Consider the following 20,612-nt stretch of genomic DNA (forward strand, 5'->3'; position numbering starts at 1 on the left):
TAGCCTGTACCACCGCCCTGCCTATTTATGCCGTAAAGCAGTAATGCGTTTCGGTTTGAAGGTTCGGGCAACCGTTGTACTATATAAAACCGAGACTTAGAATTTATGTCTTAAGGTGGGTGCTGGTATTTGCGTGGTTGACTTCTATGGGTTCCAATTACCACTTCACACCAGGTGAACCGTGAGATCGTCCACCCATCTTAGTAAAAAAAACACACACATACACAAAATAAACTTTAACAAACAAAAAAGTACGCACGTCTTTGATCATACTTCCGATCCGATAAATTAAATAGATGCTTTTTATAAAATAGTACGATGCCATTATTATTAAATATTTTAGTGTTACTTAAAATATTGGTAAAACTTAATACTCTTTACCTCGAGACTGTCAACAACATACCTTTACAAGCTTACCTTCTCTTGAACTTGGTGTCATATGCTTTTATGACGAGAAACAAACCTTCGTTCAATATATTTAAGGTATCTGCTCTCCCACGACCGCCTAAAAAAGGAGCGTAATATTATCGGGGTTCATTTATAAATGTATGTGACTTTGTTTATTCTATTATAAATTTTAAAACTTGATCACTTTCCCATGCATAAGAATCCTTACATCGAATAAAACTGGCTTTTTGTATCATATTTAGACAAAACAATCGTGTTTTAAATTTTAATTTCAGATAAATTATAGAAGAAGCGGATTTACAAACTAGGGCAAAGATAATTAATTTGGATGTTTTCATAACAAATTCTATTTGTAGTCTTAGGGTACCCCGCTTGTGCATAGGGCCCTTACAAGTTGCCTCCACTACACCCTGTCTTACGTTTGCTCCTTAACATTATTTAAGTGTGTAACAGTCGTGTTTGGTAAATAGTTATTATGCAAATTACAAAGGAAATCGATGTATTGCACTCTATTACAATTTGTTTTACACATATTATTGTTTTAGACATAATTAAAATATTGACGAAGCATGTTGCTGATAACTTTATTTCTGTAATCTGACGAAGCATGTTGCGGATAATAACATGTACTTTTAGGTTAGGAATATTGTGTTCTTTTTTTTTATAATAAATAAATTAATTGTAAAAATTAAAATGTTATATGTCAACATCACGATACCTTAGTCGACGTTGACAACGCAAACCGTAAGGCTAAGCCGTAAAAGTAGTTTCGATTATGTTCTAAGCATATAAATGTTTTTAGCAATACTTATGTCATGAATCAATAAATAGCTGTATCCGGAATTCAATAGTTATTATGCAAATTACAAAGGAAATCGTATTTATTGTACTCTATAATTTACAATTTGTTCTAAAGATAGTATTTCCTGGATTTTTGCGAGTTGTTGACATAATTAAAATGTTATATTATGTCGACATCACGATACCTTAGTCGACGGTGACAACGCAAACTTTAAGACTAGGCCGTACAAGTAGTTTCAATTATGTTCTAAACATATAAATGTAGCAATACTTATGTCATGAATCAATAAATAGCTGTATCCGGAATTCAATAATTATTATGCAAATTACAAAGGAAATCGTATTTATTGTACTCTATAATTTACAATTTGTTCTAAACATATTATTGTTTTCAATTTTTGGGAGTCCTAGACGTAATTAAAATGTTATATGTCGACATCACGATACCTTAGTCGACGTTGACAACGCAAACCGTAAGGCTAAGCCGCAAAAGTAGTTTCGATTATGTTCTAAGCATATAAATGTTTTTAGCAATACTTATGTCATGAATCAATAAATAGCTGTATCCGGAATTCAATAGTTATTATGCAAATTACCCCACCGAATGCAGTTCCGCCTTGTCGTGGCGGTGGGGCTTAAGCGTGCGTCCCTAAAATCGCGTGCAGAGGAATCTGTGTGGGACGCCGCGACAAAGAGAACTGCACCCAGCTCTCCTCGGACGCCTCTGCATTCTGCAGGGGCTACCTTAAGAGAGAGCGAGGGACCCTCTCCACGCCCTTTGCACTGGCAAAGGGTGCCATTCTGGGGATGAGGGATTGACTCTCGGGAGCCTGATGAGCCAGCGGCACTTTTGTGTCTTCCGGCTGCGGGTTGCCATGTCCCCGGCTTCGGCTACAGGGGAAAGCCTTCCAGATATGGGAGGTACCGGTTCGCCGGCGTGGCTCCGCACCGCGTTGTGGGCGATGGATAGGCTCCGGCCACCGTCGGCCAAACCGTAAACCCCAGTCATGGGGAACGGGGGCTTCTGCCTTTACTGGTCGAAGCCGCGAGGATGCAAACCTCTTCAAAAATGCCCCAATCCCAAGCTCGACACCCGGCGATGGGATGTATGGCTGGAGGGTTTCCAGTCCCGAGGGTGTCGTAGATCCCAGGGGACCAAACCCCTGGTTAATAAAAAAGGAATTCATAGACATGATGGACAATTGTGCAAAGTTAGTACCCCAGGAGGGTACCGCCCGCGAGTCGGGCGGAGAATCCCTCCGTGCTTCCACCTCAGTGGAAGCACGCTGCCCCACGTATTCTGGGGGGGGCAACAATTGTCAGGATGAAGGAAGCTGTGCGACGGGCAGCGGAATTCCCGTCGAACCGAGGCGCTCCCCGATCGCCGGCTCGATGCGCTCTGCGCTCGCCAGCGACTCGGGTGCAATCAACCCCACCAGACCATCGGTGGGGAAAAAGAGGGGGCGAATAAAAACCCCATTGCCATCTTCCAATGACGGCAGCGCGTCATCCTCCGGCACTGAGGTGCCGGAAAAGACGATGGCCATCGAGGAGGTGACTCCGATGGTTTCGGGGTCTGCTGCTGCGTCGGAAGACGCGATGCCTGCTCCCCAGTGGGCACCAGTAAGGAGGAGGGGCGCAGTGTCACCGGCGACGTCGGTGGAGTCGATGTCGACGTCGGCTGCGTCCCTGGCTAGCGGGGACGAGACGTTCCGGGACCTCGACCTTGCACTTGTTAATTTGGGTAAGCTGCTGTCGACTGTGGCTGCCAAGGGCGCCGAGCCAGGCAGCAGTTACCGGAAAAGACTCCGGGAGGCAGCCGCCATGGTTAAAACGAGGCTGATCCCCACCATGTCCAAGCTCCATGACTTGGTAGCGAGCCGAGAGGTGGAGAGCAAAGGTCACGTCTCTCAGTTTGACTCCAGAGAGAGTCACATCCCGGGAGACACCCCGGCATTGCGGGGAGGGACTCCCCTGTTGCCGAGGCCCGCGCTGCCATGCACTGGGCCCCCCGCGGGGGCGATGGATACTACTGTGCACTTGCGGTCCGCGATGAGTGCGGTGGCACCCATGCCAGAGCCCACCTCCGAGGCCCCTGTTTCGCTGGCGCCTACTCCTGCGATCCCTCGCCCTCCACGAAGGGTTGAGCTAAGACCTGCGCCACCTCCGCGGATATCGGCCGCCCCTGCATCTGCACGTAGAGGAAAGCTAAACCCTACGCCAGCGCGGGCTGAGGACATCCGTTCGCCACTGGCGAGGATGGTGGATGAGTGGCCAGCGCTACCGCGGCCCAGGCCTGCAGAGCCGCCTCTTTCGCCCTCGCGTGCTGCGGGGTCACAGAGGCCATACAACATGGCTGCTGGGACGGAAGAAGTAGACCACTCCCTCCCAAGCAGAGAGGAAATGGTGGCCTGCATTTCGCGGGCGGTGGCGGTTGAGGTTGGCAAGCACTTTGCCAGCCTCGAGAAGATACTCCGCTCCTCCAATGGCTCCGGAGACTGTGTCCCGGCGCCAACAAACGCCGCCGTCCCGCGGGGCCAGGCCGCCCGGCCGACCTCCACCCCCACCTCATCCACAAGGTTGGCACGACGTGGAGGCCGCAATCAAAATAACAGGGGTACGGGTGCCCAAAATCCTGCCCTGAAATCCCAGCCCCGTCCCCTTCCTCCTCCCCCGTCAAGCATGGACGATGGTTGGACGGAAGTGGTGAAGCGGGGCAAGAAAGGTAGGCAACAGACAGAGGCTCTGGCAGCTCCCAGAGGGGGTCGAGCGCTGACCGCTGCAGCCCGAAGCACAGAGCTGGTGGCCGTGGCTGCTCCTCGCGAGAGTCGAGCACCGGCCACCAACAAGAAGCAGAACGCCAAGAAGAAGAAGACGCGCGCAGCGCGGTCGGCTGCCGTCGTAGTGACGTTGCTGCCAGCCGCCGCCGAAAAGGGCCTCACCTATAATGAGGTGATGGCCCAGGCGCGCGCGGCCGTCAACTTAGCAGAAATCGGGGCAGAAGAAGGCCTCCGCTTCCGGCATACCGCCAATGGAGCGAAGCTGCTGGAGTGTCCCGGTGCGGATAGTTCTGGTGTCGCAGACAGACTAGTGGCGACGCTCCGCGTGGCGCTGCCGGAGAATGAGGTGCGCGTGCACAGGCCGGTGAGGATGGCCGAGATCAGAATCACCGGCCTGGACGACTGCGCCACCAAGGAGGAGGTGGCAGCTGCGATAGCCGCCCAAGGTGGATGTGCCTTGGAGAGCGTGACCGTGGGCGAACTTCGCTCAGGATACTCCGGAGCTAGGTCAGCGTGGGCGCGCTGCCCTGTGGAGGCTGCCACTTCCTTGGCTACTCCTCCGCCGGGAAGGTCAATGGGGGATCCGGGGAGACTGCGCGTGGGCTGGATAGCGGCCCACGTGCGTCTCCAAGAACCACGTGCCTGGCGATGCCTCCGGTGCTTTAGCACCGGGCACGGCCTCGCTAGGTGCACCAGCTTAGTTGACCGCAGCGGTCTATGTTTCCGCTGCGGCCAACCGGGTCATAAAGCGGCGTCCTGCACGGCCGCCCCGCACTGCGCTCTGTGCGCTGCGGCTGGGCGTAGGGCAAACCACCGGGCGGGAGGCAAGGCTTGCTTCCCGTCCGGTGTTAATACTGAACGCAACCGGCGCCGAAAATCAAGGCGCCGGCAGAAGAGAAGGTTGGCCAGAGGAGCACTGGCCAATGTTGCAATCCCCGCTGCGGCGCCGGTGCCGGAGGGTGGGGGCAGCGGTGAAGAGGAGGGGGCGATGGATGTGGTTCAACAGTAATGGACCGCATCTATCGCTTCCTCCAAGGAAACCTGAACCACTCCGCCAGAGCTCAGGACATGCTGTCTCAGAGCATGGCGGAGTGGTCCATAGACGTGGCTGTGGTCGCCGAGCCGTACTTCGTTCCCCCGGCAAATGATTGCTGGTTCGGGGACGATGGCGGCCTGGCGGCCATAGTCATAAGAAGAGACGCGACGATCCCCCCCTTGGCGATGGTGACCAGGGGCCAAGGGTTCGTCGCGGTGCAGCTGGAAGGGACCGTCGTGATCGGGGCGTACTTCTCTCCGAATAGGCCTACTGTCGAGTTCGGGCATTTCCTGGACGGAATCGGGGCGATTGCTCGCCGCCTCGCTCCTCGTCCAGTGATTCTCGCGGGGGACCTCAACGCGAAGTCTGTCGCATGGGGCTCCCCCCGCTCGGACGCTCGTGGTAGGCTGTTGGAGAGGTGGGCGAACGTGACCGGCCTCTATTTGTTGAATAGAGGGTCGGTTGCGACGTGCGTGCGGTGGCAGGGCGAGTCTGTTGTGGACGTTACGTTCGCAAGCCCGGCCATCGCACGCCGTATCCGCGACTGGAGAGTTTTGGAGGGGGCGGAGACACTGTCAGATCACCGATATATTCGGTTTGATCTCTCTGCCCGCTCCGCAGTCGCGGACGCCCACGGGGACCACCCCCGTGGTGCGTCCCGGTCATTCCCTAAGTGGGCACTGAAGCGCCTGAATAAGGAGCTCCTGATGGAAGCCTCTACGGTGGCGGCGTGGGCGCCCATGCGTCCACACCCAGTTGAGGTCGAGGACGAAGCGAGGTGGTTCCGGGACACGATGCGTCGCATCTGTGACGTGTCGATGCCCCGGATTAGCCCTCGACCTCCCAATCGCCAAGTGTACTGGTGGTCGCCCGAAATCGCGCAACTCCGCGTGGAGTGCGTTCGGGCGAGGCGCCAGTGCGCGAGGCATCGCCGCCGTCGCTTGCCGCGGCGCAACGATCCGGTGGCGTTCGCGGTGGTAGAGGTCCAGCTGTACGGCGCATTTCGCGTCGCACAAAGGGCGTTGCAGCTGGCCATCAGAAGAGCCAAGGACCAACACATGCAGAGTCTCCTGGAGACGCTGGATGAGGATCCGTGGGGGCGACCCTATCACATGGTGCGCAATAAAATGCGCCCATGGGCCCCCCCAATCACGGAGCGTCTCCAGCCTCAGCAGCTGCGGGACATCGTCTCGGCGCTGTTCCCGCAGGGGCAGGGGGGATTTGTCGCTCCCGCTATGGGCGCGCCGCCGGAATACGACGGCGACGCCCCTGCTGAGGTGCCCCATATAACAAGGGCGGAGCTCCGTGTGGCAGTACGCAAAATGTGCGCAAAGGACACTGCACCTGGCCCGGACGGCGTCCATGGCCGGGTTTGGGCCTTGGCTCTTGGTGCCCTAGGGGACCGACTCTTGAGGCTTTATAACTCCTGCCTCGAGTCGGGACGGTTTCCTTCATCGTGGAGGACGGGCAGACTTGTGCTGTTGAGAAAGGAGGGGCGCCCGGCGGATACTGCCGCCGGGTACCGTCCCATCGTGTTGTTGGATGAGGTGGGCAAACTGCTGGAACGCATTCTGGCAGCCCGCATCATCCAGCATCTGATCGGGGTGGGACCCGATCTGTCGGCGGAGCAGTATGGCTTCCGAGAGGGCCGCTCAACGGTGGACGCGATCCTTCGCGTGCGGGCCCTCTCGGAGGAGGCCGTCTGTGGGGGTGGGGTGGCCTTGGCGGTGTCGCTCGACATCGCCAATGCGTTTAACACCCTGCCCTGGTCCGTGATAGGGGGGGCGCTGGAAAGACACGGAGTGCCCCTCTACCTTCGCCGGCTGGTCGGCTCCTACTTGGAGGACAGATCGGTCACGTGTACCGGACACGGTGGGGTCGTACATCGGTTCCCGGTCGTGCGCGGTGTTCCACAGAGGTCGGTACTCGGCCCTCTTTTGTGGAATATCGGGTATGACTGGGTGCTGAGGGGTGCCCTCCTCCCGGGCCTAAGCGTAATATGTTACGCAGACGACACGCTGGTCGTGGCCCGGGGAGGGAGCTTTGCTGAGTCTGCTCGTCTTGCCACCGCTGGGGTAGCGCATGTCGTCGGCAAAATCAGGAGATTGGGCCTCGACGTGGCGCTCAGTAAATCCGAGGCCATGTGGTTCCACAGGCCCCGGAGAGTGCCACCTGTCGATGCCCATATCGTGGTTGGAGGCGTCCGGATCGGGGTCGGGGTGCAGTTAAAGTACCTCGGCCTCATTCTGGACAGTCGTTGGACCTTCCGTGCTCACTTTCAGCACCTGGTCCCTCGTTTGTTGGGGGTGGCCGGCGCGTTAAGCCGGCTTCTGCCCAACGTCGGGGGGCCTGACCAGGTGACGCGCCGTCTCTATACGGGGGTGGTGCGATCAATGGCCCTATACGGGGCACCCGTGTGGGGCCAGTCCCTGGCCCTGGGGGTAGCGAAGTTGCTGCAACGGCCGCAACGCACCATCGCGGTCAGGGTCATCCGTGGTTATCGCACCATCTCTTTTGAGGCGGCGTGTGTACTGGCTGGGATGCCGCCTTGGGTCCTGGAGGCGGAGGCGCTGGCCGCTGACTATCAGTGGCGAGCTAACCTTCGTGCCCGGGGCGTGGCGCGTCCCAGCCCCAGTGTGGTCAGAGCGCGGAGGGCCCAATCTCGGCGGTCCGTGCTGGAGGCATGGTCCAGGCGGCTGGCCGATCCTTCGGCTGGTCGTAGGACCGTCGAGGCGATTCGCCCGATTCTTGTGGATTGGGTGAATCGTGACAGAGGACGCCTCACTTTCCGGCTCACGCAGGTGCTCACTGGGCATGGTTGCTTCGGTGAGTTCCTGCACCGGATCGGAGCCGAGCCGACGGCAGAGTGCTACCATTGTGGTTGCGACTTGGACACGGCGGAGCACACGCTCGTTGCCTGCCCCGCATGGGAGGGGTGGCGCCGTGTCCTCGTCGCAAAAATAGGAAACGACTTGTCGTTGCCGAGTGTTGTGGCATCGATGCTCGGCAGCGACGAGTCGTGGAAGGCGATGCTCGACTTCTGCGAGTGCACCATCTCGCAGAAGGAGGCGGCGGGGCGCGTGAGAGACGCACAAGCCCGCCGCCGTCGAGCGGGGGCCAGGGAGGCGGATCTCGCCCTAGCCCTGGCCCTCTAAGTGTTTCGGGTCCCCCTCATATGTCGGTCTGGGGCCCGGCGAAGGGGGCCTAAGAAGACGACGTGCAAGCTGCTCTGCACGCGTTTTATGCAAGAGCATCCGGGTGATGGAAGGCCGGCTATCCTCGACCCACGCTGGTTCTGACCCAGCGGGGTATTTCGTAGGATAACCAATTCAAACCGGCGCCATCTAGGCGGGCTTCGGACAGCCTGCCGACCGAGAGGGGTGATGGGAGAGATGTGCTCCGCACTAAACGCTTCACTCTCCTCCCCTTGCCTTTTCATTCCGACATGCCCTATCCTCCATCCCCAGTGGAGGGTGGGAGTCCGGCGATTTCCTCCTGACAAAAAAAAAAAAAAAAAAAAAAAAAAAAAAAAAAAAAAAAAAAAAAAAAAAAAAAAAAAAAAAAAAAATGCAAATTACAAAGGAAATCGTATTTATTGTACTCTATAATTTACAATTTGTTCTAAAGATAGTATTTCCTGGATTTTTGCGAGTTGTTGACATAATTAAAATGTTATATTATGTCGACATCACGATACCTTAGTCGACGTTGACAACGCAAACTTTAAGACTAGGCCGTACAAGTAATTTCAATTATGTTCTAAACATATAAATGTAGCAATACTTATGTCATGAATCAATAAATAGCTGTATCCGGAATTCAAGGCAGGATCCTTTGAGCTGGGCGCTCCGCGAGCTGTGAAATGGTTTGTTTGTGATTAATTTAGTGCCCACCCTTGTCCGATGTAATAAATATGCAATGACCGTGCTTTCGAATTAAATTTACATCGAGAAAGCTAAGGGTTTTTCTGAGCGATTTTACATTTTACCTTCGACCTGCATACGTTTAGTAGATTTTGTATCGGATTAATGGTTTGTAAAATACACGTTAAAACTCATATTTGATTTAAATGAATATTCAATTTAGAATGGTTTTTTTAAAGAAAATATAATGAATGCTAACCGAAAATGATCAATCTATTTTAGAAAATAAATCTGTAGCTTAGTCTAGATGAAACCTTAAACTGTTACATTATTACAAACAGACACTCCAATTTTATTTATATGTATAGATTTGATTGGACCTACAAGCAACAGTAGTAGCAGCGAGAACATTTCGTCCGCCTATATGAGCACTTTGGTGTAGTTAGTCTTTTGCATATTTATTTATTTATATAGCCAATTTTCAAACTAAGTAATTGTTAGGACTTCCTTTTCCTTATTCCTTCTTCAATCCCCTATCCACGCCATCTGTTGAGACTACAAGAAAAACTACGCGCGTATGAAAATGGCGCGAAGTGTGTAAAAAATCTAAAACATGGTGCCGGTGTAATAACGATAAAATTGTGATTTGTTGATCAATCAGCACATAGAACTCTCGCCAGTGAGAAAATTGAATAGTGCATCAACGAAATACAGAGTGAGTCCTAAAACTTATCCTTTCCCTAATCCCAAATATATCTAAATTCAAAACAGTAATCATCTGCAGTATGTTCATAATTATAGCACAGTAGTACTACGTACTAACGTGATTAGCACAACGAGGTTCGAGATTATCGAAGCGTTTCTTAAAAAGAACACCATTCCAGTAATGACGTCCTTTACAAAATAAAGCCAAGAACACAATCATGGGTTATTCAGAGCGTAAATAAAGCAACGTAAAGGAACGTTTTCCAATAATGGTGCCCATTAAGGGTGTCACAGCGTTAAAAAACGTATATGTTTCTTCATGTCTGTTAGTGCGTTAAATTCACGCAGTTTTTTGTAATAAAATATTGTTTCGTAAACACACATTTCATAGGCAAATATCTCTCGAACTTTATTGATTTCCGTTGCGGTATTTATCAGTAAACAAAAGGAAACTGGTATGATTTGAATATAGACAAAAAACAATCGCGCATTTATTGAGACTAGAGGTCCCGCAGTAGTCGAAATTCGACTATAATTAATTGGAATTGTAAGTTTGTACACTATTATGATTGTATTTTATACTTCTATAATCACAAATTTCGCCAAGGCTACACTATAAAAAATATTAGGAAGGAAGGCCCATTCTCGGCGGTCCGTGCTCGAATCGTGGTCGAGGCGGTTGGCCAACCCCACGTGGGGTCTACGGACCGTCGAGGCGGTTTACCCAGTCTTTTATGACTGGGTGAATCGTGGCCGAGGACGCCTCACCTTCCGTCTGGTGCAGGTGCTGACTGGGCACGGATGCTTCGGAAAGTACCTGCACCGGATAGGAGCTGAGCCGACGACGAGGTGCCACCATTGTGGACACGACCTGGACACGGCGGAGCATACGCTCGCTGTCTGCCCCGCATGGGAGGTGCAGCGCCGTGTCCTTGTCGCAAAGATAGGACCAGACTTGTCGCTGCCTGGCGTCGTGGCGTCGATGCTTGGCGGCGACGAGTCTTGGAAGGCTATGCTCGACTTCTGCGAGTGCACCATCTCGCAGAAGGAGGCGGCGGGGCGAGTGAGGCAAAGCTCTCCTCACTACGCAGAAACCCGCCGCCGCCGAGCAGGGGGTCGGGACCGGGGTCCCGTCCGTGACCCGGCCCCCTAAGGGCTTCGAGCTCCACCCGCTTTGTGCGGGGAGCAACCTAGGCGTGGGGCGGCGTGGTAGGTCGCGTTCCCCCGACCGCTCCGGGGGAAGGTGTAGCGCGGCGCTATCAATCGGGCTCTTGGCCCGTCGACCGAGGGAACCGGCGGTCGTGTTGCTGGCGGCCGCCGGTCCGGCGTCTGGGGGACGGCGGGATGGATGTAATGTGCACTGCGTAAACCCTGTCCCGCCGTCTCAATAGCTCCGACTGGGTTCCCACCCGGTCCGGGGTAGGGCGCCGGCTGTGAGCGGCAGGAGTTTTTAGTGAGGTTCGACTCCCACATACCCCACCTGCTGTGCGGATGGGGATCCGGCGATTTTCCCTGTGGAAAAAAAAAAAAAAAAAAAAAATATATATATATATATATATATATATATATATATATATATATATATATATTAACAAAGACAAACAATATTTAATCTATTCTCAATTTGACCACAGACAGCAAGAACAAAAGTTTGACAATAAATAGTATGCATGCGTGTGTGCGTCAAATACATGGTATGTAGTGTGTGTAATGTTTTCTTTATTGATTTAATGTATCTTTCATGCATTATTTTAAAAAAATATTAGCATTGTGTACTTCTTCTCTATATTCTCTATAAGTATGGAAAATTTCATACTCCTCCGTCCACGCAACTTTCATAAAAAGGGATACAAAGTTTTTGCTTCACGTATATATATATAAATTCTTATTGACAGCGTTGTTGTTATCGTATTCTCTTATATCGAACAGAGCGCAAAACTGGCGTTGCGATGATCATTTTAATTAAATATATTCGCGATTAAATATTGTGAACATAAATTACAAAGAGAACTATTTCGTGTCAAATTAAATCACTAAAATGACGATGGGCTTCTATTAATTTATATAGATATAAAATTCAGAACAGATACATTCGAATCTACAGATCTACAGAGTAAAAACAATGTTGGCCTACTATAAATTGTTTATTATGTCCCGTCACGGGAAGATCTTGCCCATTCCTGCAGTAATACGATTTTGGGTTCCAGTGTACGGACTATAGACAGCTGTTATTACGAAACTAGATCCAACCCTTCACCTCATATCTCAAGGTGAACGGTGACATTCACATTCATCTTAAGGTCGTCGCGTCCCCTTACGGGGTTGGAGGGACGGGCCTCGGGAATCCCCCTCTGCCCGAGCTTGTGACTCCCTGCCTATCGAGGCAGGGGTGATGAACTGCAGGTTGGAGCGATGCAGATTTGAGCGCGTTGGGTAGGACGTTGACGATGATCTTCTGTTCATCTTCACTCTTCTTTACTTCTTCACATACAAGATCCGATAATCAATTAAAATGAGTTGGGCTGTGAAGTCATCCATATTTGAAATAAAAAAGATTGGGCTTGAGTGTAACCACATAGGTTTCAAGCACTTAGACAAAATAAAAATGACATCCAAAGAAAATAAATAAAAGCGAGAGAAAAGCACAAAGATTTGAAATGGTTCCCTCGGAAACTAAACAGCAAAGCTTTATAAAAGCCGAGAAAGAGAATTTACCTTTCAAGTTTGGCTGAGCTCTGGTAATAAGTAACACCACGGGCGGCGATAAATTTCGCAAAGAAACCGCGTTTTACCGATACCCGGTACATTAATACAGATTTTCTAAGATTATTGTAACTTAGCCGACGGTTATTTGCCGGTAGGAGCCCGTTTTATCCTTCCAGACACCAATATAAATCTGCGTAATAAAAACGTAGCCTCGGTTGACCAATAAAAATGAGAAAAATAAATTTGTTTTCATTTGAGGTAATGTAAAAAAAAGTTAAATGTCTTAAATGTATTTTAGTTGTTATTAGAAACCATAAAAATCACCCATCAAAAGAATATTGTACAAGAAGTATATCAATGTATTCAATTGTTTTACAAAAAATGATATTCTGATTTTTTTTTTATTCTTTTGTTATCTTGTCTTGTATTATATCTATTTTTATTATACAATGAACCTTTCGCAACACATTCTAATCAGAAAGAAGAATTTTATGTGTGAGTATTTTATATGTTATAAACGATATACATATAATGAAATGCAACTAAACAATTTACATCAAAATTTGATGTGTAATGTATTGTTGTACTAAACAATGTAATTGGATTTTAAACTTTAATTTAATTCTGTTCTCCTTCCAGTATATTCAGATTATTACAATACTAAAGATATTAACATATAGGTAGGTAACATTCGATCACATTACACGTTATAATTTAGGCATATTTTGTGGGAAATTCCAATGCTACGTTAAAAAAGAAACATCTATCTAGCGGAAACTTCTAGTACAGTATTTCATACATAATTGGTTTATTACACTGATAGGCGATCTCACTCGCAGTCCACCTGTTCCCTGATGGTTTCCATAGACTTCAAGATAAATGCTCCTACCCACGTTGAAATTTAAGGTGGAACTCTTAATTATATCCATGGGAAGTCATATTCATCCTAGCCTTCAGAATGTAAACGCATGAATGCCCGGAGTAGAAGTTGGTCGTTGGTGATAGCCCGCTGACGTGAACTTACAATAGTAGGCATTACTAAAACTAGGGACGCGAACTGGAATAATTTGGAAGGAAAAAAATAGCTGCAAAGAGATTACTGCTACGGATTAGTTGATAAGGTGGTTAGTAAGGTAACTAGTGGTAACCATGTTTGCATTAATACCATTGCAATATTTCTGATCTATTGGTTGCCGAATGACATTTCAGATCTCGTTCTTTGTATTGCCGTCTAACAGCGCAAAACAATCAATATAAACAATAAAAAGCAATATTGTCTTTCTGTTAGTAATCGCGGATATGGTACCTCTGGATGGTGCTCGAAGACACCCGTGACGAGATACTGATTAAAGGTGCAAGATACTCACTAGTCGAATTCATGCATCCGAATATTTTTATATTACTAACCGCGATAAGAACATCCCATAACAATCTATTAAAATACAATTTATTAATTTGGATTTACTAACATCCCAAAAATTCCAAAACAGTAGTAGAAAACATTCGAATCCTTAATTCTTTACTAGTACCCCAAAAACAACATACTCTAATATACATTTGGCCTGTATATTTCCAAGTATGCCATCTTACTGGTGGTAGGACCTCTTGTGAGTCCGCACGGATAGGTAACACCACCCTGCCTACTTCTGCCGTGAAGTAGTAATGCGTTTCGGTTTGAAGGATGGGGCAGCCGTTGTAACTATACTGAGACCCATAGAACTTATATCTCAAGGTGGGTGGCGCATTTACGTCGTAGATGTCTATGGCCTCCATTAACCATTTAACACCAGGTGGGCTGTGAGCTCGTCCACCCATCTAAGCAATAAAAAAACAATCGAAAGTGTACTTTGAATAAATTTTCGTTTAGTAATTTGTATTTACTAGAATCCAAAAATATTCCAAAACAGTAGTAGAAAATATTCGGATCCTTAATTCTTTTACTAGTAACTAAAAAACAACATACTCTAATCTGCATTTGGCCTGTATTTTTCCAAGTATGCCATCAAAACAATCGAAAGTGTACTTTGAATAAATGTTCGCTTAACGAAATTAAATACCTGCCGACAATTGCCTCGGACACAACTCGAACAAGGAAGTTATTTTAAACTCCAGCACAAAAGAATGGAGAGAGATAAAAAAGTAATGGAAAAAAAAATTACACCGGAGAGATCGCTTAGTGAAATATTCAGAACATTTGAAAAAAGCTTAGGCTTCCAAAACGATATAAAATGGCCGAGTTTTATTATAATAACGCTTTACCATGTCATCGGAGCTTATTGGTGTTATAACTTTGCTTTCCCAGTAAAATGGCAGACTGTTGTTTTCGGTAAGTGATGATAAATTATGCTACACATACTGTAATGATATAATAAATTATACGTTAATTAATGATTAACTATCGTTCCCCAACTGTCGAAATTCGAACGTAATCACCAACACTCGAAGACTTAGATCAAGATTATATATTAAATTTTTCTCTTATGCGGCATTATCATTGATATTTAAAAAAAACGGACTATTTCCACATCTTTATTAATAACTCAAAAGTCTGACAGTAGCTACTAAACAAATAAAAAGAAAAGAAATTTGATTAATATATGAATAAAATAGATAATTTTATAGTAATAATAGTACCTTTAAATTTATCATTGGACAATATTGGAATTTCGATTAAGAACATTTTTGTTGTCCGCGACTACGAAAACTGTAAAATATTCGAAACTTCTATTATATAAAATAATAACAATAAAAAAACGCGAGACTAAGCCGCAAAAGTATTTTTAATTACGTCTATGATTCGCAAAAACCGAAGAAAGTACTATAAATGTATAAAGTAATACCTATTTATAAATAGGTCATATAATAACTACAGAATAATTAATGATCAGTTAAATGTTTAATTAATTGATAATTACCGATGTATTTTTCTAATTATTCAATAATTTCTGATTAGTTATATATGTATATAATTTATATGATAATCGTTGAATGCAATCTAATAAGAGGAGGTAAATAAATGAGTGTTCCCCAACATTCAACGACCATACTCAGATTTTCCGTGTTATGGGTGCTGGAAATACGAGACAAAAACAAATACCCGGAGAAATAAACGCCTTCCCTCTTAGATCGGCTCATTGGTCTTGTTTTAGGCAGTCTTACGACACTAATTTGCCTGTAAATTTTCTTTTTCAGTATATGTATGATAACGGCACCGATGACACAAAGAAATTACTAATTCGGGGGAAGTTTGTTTACTTTGTAACCCTAATTTATTTCTTGAGTACTAGTACCAGTAGGATTGCGTAAGGAACGGAGCAATGCCAACATACTGTCTGTTTTAACAACGAATCAAACATGCTTTCCGATTTGACTTATGGAATTAGTTATCAATCCAGCGTAACTGAAACTTTATACTAAAGTATCAAAGTGGATGCCTCAGATTTCAGAGTGTAATTAATGTCTGCGCCTACCGATAAACACTTAACGCTTGGCCGTGAACCCTGATGTTTGACTAAGCTAGCAAAAAATAGTAGGTATAAAAATAATTTTACTTTTTAGCTGCGATAATGTACGTGGCGACTGGTTTCGGCATAACGGGTGGAGCACATCGCTTATGGACACACAAATCGTACAAAGCAAAACTCCCGCTAAAATTGTTTTTGCTCTTATGCTTCTCCGCTGCTGGTCAGGTAAATTAATAAAATAATCACGTTGCATGTTTATTTTTGCTCTGGTTGCATGGACGACCTTGCGAACTACCGGCTGTTAAGTAACCATTCACGTCACGTGAATCTCTTCTTCCACCTTTAAACAAGAGGTCATAGGTTCTTCTACTGGTGATAGGACCTCATGTGAGTCCGCGGGGGTAAGTACCCCCGCCCTGCCTTTTTCTGCCGTAAAGCAGTAATGCGTTTCGGTTTAAAGGGTGGGGCAGCCGTTGTAACTATACCTGAGACCTTAGAACTTATATCTCAAGGTGGGTGGCGCATTTACGTTGTAGATGTCTATGGGCTCCAATAACCACTTAAAACCAGGTGGGCTGTGAGCTCGTCCACCCATCTAAGCTATAAAAAAAAGTCTCAATGTGATGGCTGTCCCGCCCTTCAAACCAGAACGCTTGTCTACTTTGCAGCAGAAATAGTCCATATCGCCGTTCGTTTCGGGGGTAAACAAAAGCATTACATTTGGTGGAAATGAAATCAGTATTATAGATTTATTTGCTCATTTGCTCTGTGTATTCGTGCGTCGATTACCCAACTCAACAGAAACTCGGTACGATTATTCGTATTCCGGGGCAAGATTCTGGTTCAATAATAACTACGTTTTGGTAAATTTTGCCGTATCTAGTTACAGAGTTTGTAGGTTCAAACAAGTATCTATCATACAAAAATCAGACTATTTTTTTTTTGAATCTTTGAGCTTAGAAAGTTGTTTGTTTTTAGAAATTACTATATTTTTATAATAGTTTATTTATACAGAAGATATAAAATTCGTTTCTTATCATATCACTGAAATTACGGGATCTGAAATTGCAATAAAACCCATATAAAGTTAACTGCTAATTATTGAACATTACATATACAATATTCCTGATATTTTTAAAATAATTATAGGGTGTAAAACTGCGAGATATATATCTACATATATGGACGTATACATCATATTATTGTATATTAGATTTCTCATGTAACAAATCTATATATATGTACATACTGCGGAAATAATTAATCTAGAGCTAAATTCTAATAATAATTATTATTATTGTAACCAGGGACGAGTCGCATAGGGTCATCTAGCTTTAAACTAGGATTCTCTGTACTATGGAAACAAGAGATTGATATATCGTTTAAGTATATCCATATATAGAAATTAAAGTAAAGGGCAACCAAACCTGTTCATTCTACGAATGTTTTCTCGATGTAGAAATCGAACCCGCAACTCTCGGCGCGTGTGTCAGCGGGACTAGCTACTGCACCACCAAGTCAGTCATATTACGGCATATGATATTGTAATTTCCTCTCCATATATACAAATGTAGTGAGAAATTTAAAATATATTATATGTACTACAATATCTTTTTTTTATTGCTTAGATGGGTGGACGAGCTCACAGCCGACCTGGTATTAGTGATTACTGGAGCCCATAGACATCTACGACGTAAATGCGCCACCCACCTTGAGATATAAGTTCTAAGGTCTCAAGTATAGTTACAACGTCTGCCCCACCCTTCAGACCGAAATGCATTACTGCTTCACGGCAGAAATAGGCAGGGCGGTGGTACCTACCCGCGCGGACTCACAAGAGGTCCTACAATATCTCTACAATTTAATCTTGCAGAATCACACCCTTTATAATGTACATTATAATGTAACCCTTAATATGTTTAAGTACGGTAAAAAATCGTAAAATATTGGTCTGGACATAAACATATTTAATTTATTAACTACATAAGTACCTACCGTAACAAGCAAAGTGAACTCTCAGAAAACTCCAACTTACGAGAAAAGTTTCTGTGCCACGACGATACCTGTTTTGATTTAAGCTTCGTTAGAAGCCACGGTGAATTGCTAAATATATAGCTGACACCAACTTACTAATTCTTTATTTATTATTGAGATCACGAACGAATTTAAAACAAAGCAAAGTTCGAAGGATAAATTATAGCATCGGCTAATTACAAATTGTATAACGAAAAATTCAGAAAACGAAAGTTTTATAAAAAAATATTGTAATTAACACATTTCCTTCTAAACGCTGTTTTTTCTTTAATGATGTATGTATGTAGATACTACGCAGGTACGGTTGCTTCTTACTTAAGGAAGTGTGAAATTTTTTTTCTTATCAAAATAAAATTGAATGTATTACAAATATCGATACCAATACAAAACAAGGTTTTCACTAAAATATTCTGTCTTTTTTATATCAAATATTAAATTCGCACCTCTCATCTTTTCTAGAACTCTTTATACCAATGGGTACGCGATCACAGAATACATCATAAATTCAGTGATACCGACGCGGACCCACATAACGCGAATAGAGGATTATTTTTCTCACACATTGGCTGGTTAATGATGAAGAAGAATAATGAAGTTATACTTAGAGGGAAACAAATTGATATGAGCGATATTGAAAATGATCCATTTCTGAGGTTTTATGACAAGTAAGTTACATTGGCTTTTTTATTGCATAGATGGGTGGACGAGCTCACAGACCGCCTGGTTTTATGTGGTTACCGGAGCCCATAGACATCTACAACGTACCTAAATACTGCCACCCACCTTGAGATACGAGTTGTAAGGTCTCAGTATAGTATAGAGATATGAGTTCTAAGGTGTCTGGTGTCGATCTTTAACAAATTGCCCGATCTGTTTTTGGGGGGCTACAACTCCCAACGTAGGTACTGTAAAAGATGCGTTAAGAATACGCCAGAGACTGGACATTCTCGGAATTAGAAATTGCGATCGCCAAAATATATTATATATGTTGGTTATTGTATTTCTATTACGAAACAATTATGCATTCAAATTCGAAGTGTGGTGCAATCGTTTTAAAACATAATTTAGGCTTCGACCTTACGCCTCCAAGTGGGTCTATATCCCACAAGTTCCGCTCAAAACTCAGAAATAAATAAACGACGTTAAGATGTCCATGAGCTCCGTTGACCAGATGGCCTGCCTATAGGCACGTCTGTTCAGCGCAAGCAGTAAAAGATCCTTGCAGAAAAGTTGAATATTTTTTGGCAACTTTTATTTGGCATCGATCCATTTCAATTGAAGTTAGACACGCATGAATTAGTTAAACGAGTAAAATGTACATGGAATGGCCGTCAAGATCCTGAGTTAGGGTTTTTTATTAATATATTTTTAGTTTACCATCATATGCTATGAGACAAGCAAATGGTTTAAACATTAACAATGTCACTGTCATCAATAACAGCAATAAATTGCACATAAACAGCAACAAAACAGAATGATAGCGGTCCAATTTGTTATGAAAAGTCTTGCTGTAGCTATTTATAGCCAACCAGATCGATTTATGTTCGTGGATAAAAAAGACTCATTATTTACAACTTATTTCAGAAACTTCAACTCCCTGAAGCTAGTTTTCTGCTATATTCTGCCAACAATGTTGGGGATTTTGTTGTGGAACGAAGAATGGAAATGTGCTGTGGCATGGCAATGCTTCATAAGGTTTCTTGGCATGTTTCATAGTGAGCTCACTGTGAACAGTCTTGCGCATACATTTGGTTACAAACCTTATAATAAGTAAGTTCTTTTAATCAAATTATATTTATTTTATATACATAGATATATATATTTTTTATTGCTTAGATGGGTGGACGAGCTCACAGCCCACCTGGTGTTAAGTGGTTATTGGAGCCCATAGACATCCACAACGTAAATGCGCCACCCACCTTGAGATATAAGTTCTAAGGTCTCAGTATAGTTACAACGGCTGCCCCACCCTTCAAACCGAAACGCATTACTGCTTCACGGCAGAAATAGGCAGGGTGGTGGTACCCAGCCGGGCGGACTCACAAGAGGTCCTACCACCAGTAATTACGCAAATCATAATTTTGCGGGTTTCATTTTTATTACACGATGTTACTCCTTCACCGGGGAAGTCAATCGTGAACATTTTTTGAGTACGTATTTCATTAGAAAAATTGGTACCCGCCTGCGATTCGAACACCGTTGCATCGTTCAACACGAATGCACCGGACGTCTTATCCGTTAGGCCACGATGACTTCAAATATATATTTACTCTAATAATAAACAATTTTATTAACGGCATTGCGATACTTATTGAAGTTTTTTCCGAAAGTGTTAAAGTACACCCATATGTATGTAAAATTGTAAAATAATTTATTTTAAAAATCACAGCTTTAATTTCAGTCAACTTTCCTATTTCCAGAAATATAGTTCCAGCTGAAAATAGATTCGTATCAATATGCACACTGGGTGAAGGCTGGCATAACTATCATCACGCTTTTCCATTCGACTACAAAGCTGCAGAGCATTTCGATTTCTTCAATTTTGGCACTAAATTTATAAAGTTGTTCGAGAAAATAGGTTGGGCTTATGATCTGAAGGAAGCTACTCCAGAGATGATAAATGCTATTGCCAAGAAATTAGGCGATGGAACACCGGTGCACTTTCCCATTCTAGTTACAAAGACAAATTAAGCAAACAAAAACTAGTACATAAGAGCTTTATTAAAATCAACTACAGAGCCAATAAAATTGTTCAAACTTATGCGATGTTATTATACGAAATCTAGATGTATCTTTGTGTGTAAGTAATTGCTAT

At 45.1% G+C, this 20,612-nt stretch overlaps 2 protein-coding genes across 2 annotated transcripts; both read left to right on the forward strand.

Annotated features, from left to right (window-relative positions):
- The first annotated feature begins 2,601 nt into the window (after positions 1 to 2,601).
- Positions 2,602 to 8,906, forward strand: LOC119630094 (uncharacterized). The gene is made up of 3 exons (XM_038018406.1): positions 2,602 to 4,089; positions 4,174 to 4,353; positions 8,832 to 8,906. Exons 1-3 carry the CDS (start codon positions 2,602 to 2,604, stop codon positions 8,904 to 8,906), a joined length of 1,743 nt encoding a protein of 580 aa, XP_037874334.1.
- A 5,489-nt stretch (positions 8,907 to 14,395) lies between these two features.
- Positions 14,396 to 20,612, forward strand: LOC100862799 (acyl-CoA Delta(11) desaturase). The gene is given in 5 exon segments (NM_001309565.1): positions 14,396 to 14,625; positions 15,858 to 15,988; positions 18,257 to 18,462; positions 19,382 to 19,567; positions 20,218 to 20,612. Coding segments are annotated over 5 exon segments (999 nt in total). The 5' UTR covers positions 14,396 to 14,420; the 3' UTR covers positions 20,489 to 20,612.

This window comes from Bombyx mori, chromosome 21 (genome assembly GCF_030269925.1).
Source record: "Bombyx mori chromosome 21, ASM3026992v2".
Taxonomy (NCBI): Eukaryota; Metazoa; Arthropoda; class Insecta; order Lepidoptera; family Bombycidae; genus Bombyx; species Bombyx mori.

Coding starts and splice junctions, on each gene's coding strand:
- LOC119630094 (XM_038018406.1), top strand. CDS start 2,602: ATGCGCTCTGCGCTCGCCAGCGACTCGGGTGCAATCAACCCCACCAGA. Junction 4,090..4,173: donor CCAAGAAGAAGAAGACGCGC/GCAGCGCGGTCG, acceptor GTGATGGCCCAG/GCGCGCGCGGCCGTCAACTT. Junction 4,354..8,831: donor AGGTGCGCGTGCACAGGCCG/GTGAGGATGGCC, acceptor ATCAATAAATAG/CTGTATCCGGAATTCAAGGC.